Source organism: Limanda limanda, chromosome 17 (genome assembly GCF_963576545.1).
Source record: "Limanda limanda chromosome 17, fLimLim1.1, whole genome shotgun sequence".
Taxonomy (NCBI): domain Eukaryota; kingdom Metazoa; phylum Chordata; class Actinopteri; order Pleuronectiformes; family Pleuronectidae; genus Limanda; species Limanda limanda.
In genome coordinates this window covers 8,293,071-8,303,274 of record NC_083652.1, presented here as the reverse complement: position 1 = coordinate 8,303,274, position 10,204 = coordinate 8,293,071, and the positions used below count along the sequence as shown (strand labels likewise).

Genomic DNA, 10,204 nt, shown 5'->3' with positions numbered 1-10,204 from the left:
TGTAGGCTATATCGTTATTAATCAACATTAATAATAGTATTACTATCTTAAAAATGACATCCATACAACTACATTGACGATGATAGTAATTGATGTACAATAATATCAGTAGGGTTTGACCCATTCGGGATCATCATCAATATCATCATCATATTTGTTACATTTATTTGTATTTTCAGTTTTTCCTCTTTAGTAAATCATGAACAAATTCTAACAACAACAGCAACAACAAAAAGAGCATATGATTAATGTTATGTTATTATTTATTTATATCTTGTGTTTTTTGTATTTTCAGTTTTCCATCTTCAGTCAATTATGAAAAACAGTTAGGGCGTTATAAAAAAAAAACAATAATAATAATACTTTTTAATGTTATTTTATCTCCTGTCACTTATGAAACAGCTGTTTTTTTTCCCATCATTGTTGATTGGTCCAAACTGTCAGAGGCTCCCTAAGGAAGGCTGTGATTGGTCCTCTCCCGTTGGCGTGTATCGGGACCTTAACGCGGAAGTGAGCAGTGGTGGGTGCAGGCAGCAGCAGTCTGGTTCCTTATCTGGCCTCGTCTCTCCCCGGCACGATGTGGATCAGTGTGGCCTTAGTCTGCCTCGCTTTGCTCGCACTCATATTCAAATATGTGTTCCGCAGCTCCGGACCCAACCCCTTCGAGAGGGACACCCGGGAACCGCTGAAACAGATGGTTCACGACAGGAAGGAGAAAAACAAAGTGCTGAAACAAGGTGAGTGAAAGGACCAATGTCGTCATTATAAACCGACGTCCACCCATAGCCTGTAGAGCAAGGGTTCGGCTTCACTTTAAACTCCCCAAAACTGAAATGAATGGAAACAATTATTGTCAAAAAGTAGTAAAGTGGCTGGAAAAGTTAGTTTAACATGTAGAACATAGTGGAGATATTGGCTCAATATTACCTAACAATGCAGGTGAAGTGTCAGTGAATGTGGCTGGGTACATTCTTGTACCCTGTGTACAGTTGGTCTGTGAGCTCTAACCTGTTGAACAACTGTCTTTGCACTGAAATGAGTGGAGACACTAACTACCTTTGTTTGAACTGTCCTCTTTTCATCCACAAGCAAAAAACAGCTAAACATTACAACAACATTAAAATACACTGATAAATTAATCCAGTAGGTGCATTTTACTATTATCAAGAAAGAAAAAGATCAAAGTTATAAATCTGCTCTAGCTTCTTAAAAGTGATGATTGTTTTTTTCTTTTGTGAATGTAGATATGGGCAGATTAACGTACAGATATACCAAATGTATAATAAACTGCATGAAACTTTTTACATTATTATTTTCCAAATTTATTGTAAAATTTGTATGTAAAATTGTCACATTTCAAATAAGGGGGAGTAACCTAAGACAATTAAAAAATATTACTATAAGTTATCATGTTATTCTTAATTATAGCTGATCAAAAATACATTTCGTTAAATTTGATCTTCTAGTTTCAATTTGATCACCTGTCGAGAATCTCAAAGGATTGGTAAAATGTGCATTCTGCAGTAAACATTTATTCTATAGATTTACTTCCCTTTGTGCCACAGTTAAGATCTTGTTTAATGTTTTGTTACCTTTCCCTCAGGTTTTGTGGCCAATAAAATCCCTGACAACCTGGATGCCATCATCATCGGCAGTGGGATCGGTGGGCTCGGACTCGGGGTGCTGCTGGCCAAAGTTGGAAAGAAAGTCCTGGTTCTGGAGCAGCACGACCGGGCCGGAGGATGCTGTCACACGTTCACTGAAAAAGGCTTTGAATTTGATGTTGGTGAGCAAAAGTGTCTTGTCTCTAGAGTATTGACTATATCTTTCATAGATATGTCACATCTAAAAGAAAATGCTGGTGCTGTCAGGCTCTGGACTACAGAACTTTCCATCCTGAGAATCAACCATTCTATTCTCATAAAAACTCAACCACTCAGCTTTGTCCTTATCTGTCTTGCTCAGGAATCCACTACATCGGTGACTTGCAGGAACACAAGCCGTTCCGCTGCATGCTGGACCAAATCACCAACGGGCAGCTGCAGTGGGAGCCTCTGGAGAATCCGTTTGACCAGGTTGTTGTGGGACCGCCAGAAAACCGCCGCCAGTATCCCATCTACAGCGGCAGGACCCGATTCCCTGAGGAGCTGAAGAAGTGCTTCCCTGGAGAGGAGAAGGCCATCGATGAGTATTTGAAGCTGGCGAAGGTAGGATGGTGTAACTTTATTAGCTGTTTATAAAGTTTATTAATTTACGGTGGCTTTACTTTGCAGCTTCAATTCAAACACTTGTATTGCTTTGATAAACGATCTTGTAAGTGCGTATTTATGGAAATACACTGAAGATATTCTGCAATGATCTGGCCACTCATTTTCTTTTATGAGCTTCACTCTAGTTGCAAATGCCTTTTCTCCCACTGTAAAAATAACTGCACTTAATTACACAAGGAGGTCATTATCCAGATTTCTCTCTAAAGGGTCACTGATATTCCTCAAGGGTTAGTAAACCAAAGGTTAGAGTAATAAGTGAGGTCAACTTTAAGCTGTCGTATAGTATTACATAATTGTATCCAGACTGAGTTGCATCAGAATTTTTGCTTTGACACGTACATAAAGTGATGCAAGTCTCCGTATCTGTGTGGAGCCACTTCACTGGATCTATTCATTTTAATTGTCAGTGTATTTTTTTATCTCTGTTTAATTGCTCAAAGATTAAAGTGCTCAAAGATAAAAGTGCATTAACAATGCACTTAGGCCACCTTAGTGCATTGAGCTCTAAGGTGGCCCTTAGAGCTCAATGCACTGCAGATAAGAAATCCCATGCAAAAGAAAACATCTTCATCAATTTGCACAACCAACACGACCAAATCCCAACAACACCATCAAATACTTGCAGGATTACCAAATAGTCACAGAATGACCAAATACTCAAAAAAGCGCCAAATACACACAACCGAACGCAAGTGTTTCCAGGGGGCTCTAACAACGCTTGTTGTTGCCATGACTTTTGACTGATAAAGTTAATGATTGAAGTTGGCAATCCCTCATGGCCTCGTAGTTATTATTAGCCTGCCAGTTCAACTAATCTGACGAACTACAATAGGTTAACAGCATATATCTAAAGAAAGATCTTAATCGATCCATCACTGAAAGAAAATCACATTGTTTCTTAAACATGAAGGCATCATTTTAATAAATGAGAACCGTTCTACCCCCAGAAAGCTATAGTTTTAATATGCTGCTGTTTTTCTTATTTGCTTGTTCAGTCTCTTGTGAAAGATGCATCCTGACTCAGGCAATGATTAATTTTTCCCTCCTGAAACCAACAGAACATTCACTGCACATATTCAGCATTGATTTCCAAATGTTAGAGTGATAAAACAACTCTGTTCAGGCTCATTACGGAAACCATCTGCTTTGATTACTCTCATATCTCTCTGGCGTCTTTCTCCAGAATTTATTGTCATCATCAGTGTGTCATTGTGTGTTTTTCTACAGAAAGCCGGGCGGGGCATTTGGCTCCTGGCTGTGCTGAAGCTCTGCCCCGTTCCCTTGGCTAAGTTCCTGGTCTACAGTGGTCTGGCCAAACGTCTGTCTTTCTTCTTCAAAATGGCCCCACGCAGCCTGACGGAAGTGGTCAATGAACTGACAGAGAACAAAGACCTCCGGGCGGTTTTCACCTACATCTTCGGCACCTACGGTAGGCCAGGGCCAGGCTGGACACCTGAGGTTCTAACGTGGTCATCTCTTGACTATACTGCTGTTCACACTTTTTGTTTCCTTCTCTGATCTGCAGGTAACATGCCCAAAGATGCCAGTTTTTCTATGCACAGCTTGCTGGTCACTCACTACCTGAATGGGGCCTGGTACCCTAAAGGTGGAGCAAGTGAAATCGGCTACCACATGATCCCCGTCATTGAGAAGGCTGGCGGTGCCGTGCTAGTCCGAGCTCCAGTGAACCGCATCTTGTTCAATGATGCCAAGGAAGCTTATGGTGGGTGTGGTTCTTAACACACAGTCGCAGCATGTTGCTCCAACAGAAGATTCACTGTGTCTGTTCTTTTCCTCTTAGGTGTGAGCGTGATGAAAGGTCAGGAGGAAATCCATATCCATGCCCCTATGGTCATCTCCAACGCTGGAATCTTCAACACCTACGAGAAGCTGCTGCCTAAAGAGCTCCAGGCCATGCCAGGTTAGGAAGGAAAAAGAGCTCCATTAAAAACTCTTCTTTTCATTCAGTCGCTAAATGATTCATTTCTGAAATGATATTTATATAACTTCCTTCCATTTATATTGTTTGCCTCAGTGCTGGTAACAGCCAGTGGCCAGAGGTATTATTTTGTGGCCTCTTGATCTATCTTAGTCTCAAGTCTGCCAGTAGAGAATTTCCTCAAATTATGACCAGTTGTCACATGGACTAGATTAATTGATCAGATTTCAGTGGTCAAAGGTCACAGTGATCTCATCTCATATTATTGTGAATGCAAAATGTCAGGAACACCTGAAGGGACTAAAACTACACTGGTGTGCAGAGGCGGACAACTGCAGGGCACTAATTCGAGTTTTACACATGGCCTTGATTGAAGAGAAGATTTTATACGTGACAGATTTGAATAAATAAAGTTATATGGTGAATTAGTAAATTGACCTTTGGACTAAGATCATCTTTACCATAAGAAATTGGTGACTGTTACTTTTAGACTGACTGATTGTTTTAACACGAGAGGAAATCATGTATAAATGAGGTTCAATGGGCAAATTACACATTACTTGAACATGTTTCTGTAACATTGTCCTACTTGTGCATTGCAGCCATTCAGAAGCAGCTCAGTATGATGAAGAATGGCGAAGGAGGCCTGAGTATTTTTCTTGGTCTGACTGGAACCAAAGAGGAGCTGGGCCTGAAGGCAGACAACTACTGGATCTTTGCTGAGAACAACTTTGACGAACTGTATGTTGTGTTGAATCTCGCATGTGTTGCCTGTTCAAATTATTGGAATTTTCACCTTATTCACCTATTTTGTGTCAGTGGGAACTTATATTAAATCGTATTATCTGTTTTCATTGACAGGGTGGAGAGCTATATGAATGGAAAGGCGGAAGAATCAGCCAAAAAAGTACCACTGCTGTTCGTCGCCTCTCCATCAGCTAAGGATTCCACCTGGGAGGAAAGATCGCCAGGTACACAAACATGAGATGCAGCATGTGAATACACTAATAAGTTATAGTTTTAAAAAGCATCACTTTTACTATATTTAACTCTGGCATCCACACAACTCTGAAGTTTCCGACCAGCAAATGGTTATGTGATATACGTGTTTTCAGGCCTGTTAGTTAATGCATGCCTTTCTCTGGATAATCCAGAACCAGGGTTCTAGAATGTGGGAGAACAGTTTTCTGTATATATTTATATATATTTATTATATTTAACTTTTTCTTCTCACATCAGGCAAATCCACCCTGAGTCTTGTCAGCTTTGCCAACTACGAGTGGTTCGAGGAGTGGAAGGACAACAAAGTGACCAACAGAGGGGGGGACTACAAAGAGCTGAAACAGATTTTCATCGACTCTATTGTGGATGTGGTCATGGACGTCTTCCCAAAGATAACCAGAGACAAGGTAAAGGCTCAGATGCACACAGATGTAGATTCATCCTGTGTTGTGGTCAGTTACTGTGGTTATGGTGACCAGTGTTTCCCCTACCATTCTATTAGGGGGGCGCTGCGCCCCCCCAACGGCACCTCCCGCCCCCCCTGGAAGGTCAAGTTAATTATTTATTTTATTTTTTAATATGGCGCCAGATTTCTACATAAATCATTTTAAGTTACATTACCTATAAAACAGGTCTATAGTTTGCATTTCTGTCTCGACATGGTCGCGCGGTTGGAGTTCTCCTCTGCTCTCTGTATCGCGCACGGCGGAGTTCCATCCAGATGCGCGCACACACAGGTGAGAAACCTTCCACCAGCGGACAGAGAGCATCCATCTGAAAACATGTCGCATGAGCCACCTGAGAAGCAGTTAAAAATATCCGCGTTTTTTAAACGCTCCCAGGTGGAACATGGTAACTGCCACTCTCCTGTGAGGAGCAGCCGGAGGACCAGCTCTCCTGCTCCGGGTCCGAGTGCAGAGAAGAGCCTGAGTGCTGCACGTCCTGCCCCAGACAAGAATCTGCTCAGTCACCACCGGATGACAGGTTCTGACCCAGCTTGGCTGTCAGAGGGGCAATACTCCCCCTGGTTGTACAAGACTGATCTTGATAACTTAAGTATTACACCGGACGCCGAAGCGCCGCGCAGTTCTCCAGCGCGCAGGCGCCTGGCTGTAATCACGGGACGCGCATTTCTCAGCGCAGGTCAGCCCGCGATTCTGCTTTCTCCGCTTGTTGTATTTAACCGTGAACGTACCTCACCTCGCAACCTCAGCCTGAACCATTATTAACCCCGCTTTGTCACTTCCTTCTATCACTGTTTAATCTATTTTCATCGGACCATTGTTCAAAACCGGCAAATCTGACGTGAAAAGATTTTTATTATAGACGGAAGTTTCAAAACGGTAACTTAATACAAACTAGGGTTATGGCGAAGTGCTCTATTCTAACTAGTCCTGTTTGATTGCTGTGGTAACAGTGATTTCAGGTGGTAGAGAAGTCGTTATGCGCAGATTGCTAGTAGGATCTCGACTTTAGTCTTCTTTCACTTTAAGCGCATGCTCCATGACGTCTTTACAGCGACTTCAACCACTCCACTGCAGCTTTACCGTGTTTTCCTGAAAGGGCTTCGTGTAGACGAGATAAACATAATTACGGATCCAAAAATGTTTCCGGATTCCGGCAATCCAGGTTACTTATGGATAGATAGCCAGATAGATAGATAGATAAATTACAGTTCATAGAGAATGAATAGGGGATTATTTCAGTTTTCTTTTTGGTTTTAGGCAGTGGTGGGAAGTAACATAGTAGAAATACTTTGTTACTGTACATAAGTAGATTTTTCACATATCTACTTTACTTGAGTATTTATTTTCCTGACGACTTTTAACTTTTACTCGCTACATTTGAGCACAAATAGCTGTACTTTCTACTTCTTAAATTCTCAAAACTGGCTCGTTACTTGAGCAGCGGAGGTTGGTGGAACGTGCAGCTTTACGCACGGCGCACCTCTCTCTCGCTCTCTCGCTCCTGCAGGAGCTCGGTTCAGTCTTTATTATTAGGGCCCAGGCACTGACAGACATGTGGCCCTATTGAAATTGTAAGGATTATTATTCAGGCAAATGAATGAGGGCTTTTATTAGGTGACTTTACATGATTTTTTGAAGGTATTCCTTTTTCGATTCACATTCGTTTTCCCTTTCCTGCTTCGTGTCAACATCTGCACATAAATACATAGCTCGAAGCAGCAAGTGGTTAACTTTTCTTAAAGAAAATATTGGAAGTATTTGGTTTAAACAAAAACTGTTGGCAAATAGACTATCATTGGTTGGCCGTGTCTACTTAGTCTTACACGTCCACGTAAACAAAACAAACAGATTTAAAACAAGTCGAGATGGAAAAACAAACAACACAACCAATTATATAAGCAAACGCAAAAACAACTTTCAGCCAACACAACCAAAAACAAACACTGTGTCATGGACTACTACTACTGCATATTCACGCACACAATTCATTTTTTTAATGGACCTCCCAAATGGAACCCTGGGTAATCAGGCCCAGTGTTCCACTCACTATAATGCCAATATAATTTTTGCAAAGATATTATATATCTATATATTGCCAATTCCAATCCTTAGACGCCCTTTGTGCTGACTCAACACAACTTAGAAGCTGTTGAGTCTTATATATGTATTGTACAAACTGGCTAATGTGTACAACTTCAGGCAGGGTTGTGTCTTCACTTTGTCGTCCCTACAGGCAAGATACCCTACAGGTGTATTGTCACCCTGCTGGAAACAAATGCAAACACAACCCCAGGCCCATTCAGTGAAGATAGTCTAATGATAAATAAACAGGCTTACATGTAGATGCGTGGACAAGCTGGCGGGCAGGTATACAGGCAGATAAACATCCAGGCAGTTAAAATGCAAAATACAGCTAATAGACACAAAAGGTTCATTTGGTCTATTAGTGTTCTTAGGTAGAATCAAGAGGCACTTGTTTATTCTGTTGTGTTGATTCTTTGTTGTCGCTAGAAGTTCAGATGCACTTGTCCAATACTATTTTAACCTCAGCATCTCGGGTTCAAAATTTGTCAGTTGAAATAAAATTTGGTACTTGTACTTTTACTTTTGATACTTAAGTACATTTCAACTCCAGATACTTTTGATACTTAAGTACATTTAATATGAGCAACTCTAAGACTTTAACTCAAGTCATTTTCTGACGGGTGACTTTTACTTTAACCGGAGTCACTTTCAAGTAAGATGTTTGTACTTTTACTCAAGTATGGCTTTCAAGTACTTTATACACCACTGTTTTTAAGAATGTTATGTCGCATACGTAGACAGCATAAACAGGCAGTTGTGAGAGGAAACCAGACCCGGCCATTTATAGTCTCCCTGCCAGTCCTACAGAAGGGACAAACTGGACAAACACATGACGTCTGAGCATCACAGAATAGCCTATCAGCGCCGAAATCCAATGTAACATCATGATTCCTTTAAGTTTTTGTGTCCGTGTTTGTCCCCCCCCCCCCAAAGCTGTGAACCTAGGGGAAACACTGTGGTGGATTAATCCAAAAGGACCAAAGGGCTTGTTTGTTATTGTTGCTTTTTGCTTGGGCACAACTGTTTGTGTATGCAAGTGTTTACATGCTTTGGATATTGTGTTATATCACAGAGCACCCAGGCTACCTACTTCTATTTTAACCCAGTCATCAAAAATGCATGAACTTAATTTCCCCAATTCATTTTCCTTCTACACTGAGCTCAGTAAAAGAGCTTATACCGTGTGTCCTGAAATCTTCTGCAGCGAGATGTAAAACAGCTAAATTAGTTAGAATTAGATTAATTAATTAAATGATCAAATTAAAATAGTCACATTTGTTATATGGTGTTAGAAAAGTCAATTTTCTGAGGTACCATCTTCAGTTATTTCTTGGATGCAACGTTTTATACAATTATAAGCAATTTTAATGTATGATGCTTTCTGATTAAATGAAAAAAAATCATCAAATGTGTTTTTGTGTAGATTGAGTTTGTCGATGCTGGAACCCCCATCACAAACACACACTACATTGGAGCGCCCAAAGGTGAAATCTACGGAGCAGATCACGGCATGGGCCGCTTCAGCCCTGAACTCGCCTTCACAGTGAGACCTCAGACTCCACTGAAGAACCTCTATCTGACAGGTCAGTTTGTCTCCAGCACACAGCGTGAAAACATCCAGAGGCTATGTTAATGCCTTCACTCAAAACTTTCTGAGGCTGCATATATTTCCTGACAGGTTGAAACAGTATGAATATGGTACATTTCATGTTTTGTGTATTTCAGGCCAGGATGTGTTCCTGTGTGGCTTTGCGGGCGCTCTGGCCGGAGCTCTCACCTGCGGCTCGGTCATTCTCAAACGCAACCTCCACCTGGATGCTATCAACCTGGCAAAGAAAACAAAAGCTATGAACAGCAAGAGCAAAGAGGAGTAACTGCCTGTCGACATTCAGCTGACTGGCCGTTATATGAAGTGACTAACCAGTAATTGATTGCACAACAAACTCACAAAAATCTGTGTGTGAGGAGTTTTTGGGTGCCCCTGCACAAGGTGCTAAAATCCATGACACATGCTTTACTTTGTAATATGCACTTATTCAGCTTTGTTAAGCGAGTGGGATGTTTCATGTTTGAATAACGGTTATTGAGCTTCTAGCACCTAAAGAATTAACATTACCTCATGCAAATATTTTTGTATCATTCACTATGTTGAAGTTCATACACACATTTGTTGTGTAGTGTTGGAATTTCTTGTTCTTTGCCCAACTATGCTCTTAATATTGATTTGCAGTCTGTAACAAGTTTACAAAGATGACTCCCTATTTGATAATAAACAACGCTTTGGATGCCATTGAGTATGTGGTGTTCTGTGTCTATTTATCTAAATACTCTCTTACATGTTGGGGCGGATCCAGTTCAGGGGGAAGATCTAGGATCAGTTTTTTTCACTTTCTTTAACATTGTCGGTGTTTTTCAACATTTTCGTCAATTTCAAAGAAGAT

At 40.9% G+C, this 10,204-nt stretch overlaps 1 protein-coding gene across 1 annotated transcript; it reads left to right on the top strand.

Annotated features, from left to right (window-relative positions):
- Window positions 1-518: 518 nt before the first annotated feature.
- retsat.2 (retinol saturase, tandem duplicate 2) lies at window positions 519-10,058 on the top strand. Its single transcript, XM_061090451.1, has 11 exons — window positions 519-737; window positions 1,604-1,786; window positions 1,966-2,207; window positions 3,498-3,699; window positions 3,796-3,993; window positions 4,072-4,191; window positions 4,812-4,950; window positions 5,071-5,180; window positions 5,449-5,618; window positions 9,187-9,346; window positions 9,489-10,058. The coding sequence occupies exons 1-11, from the start codon at window positions 578-580 to the stop codon at window positions 9,635-9,637; spliced, it is 1,833 nt and encodes a 610-aa protein (XP_060946434.1). The 5' UTR covers window positions 519-577; the 3' UTR covers window positions 9,638-10,058.
- Window positions 10,059-10,204: the final 146 nt, after the last annotated feature.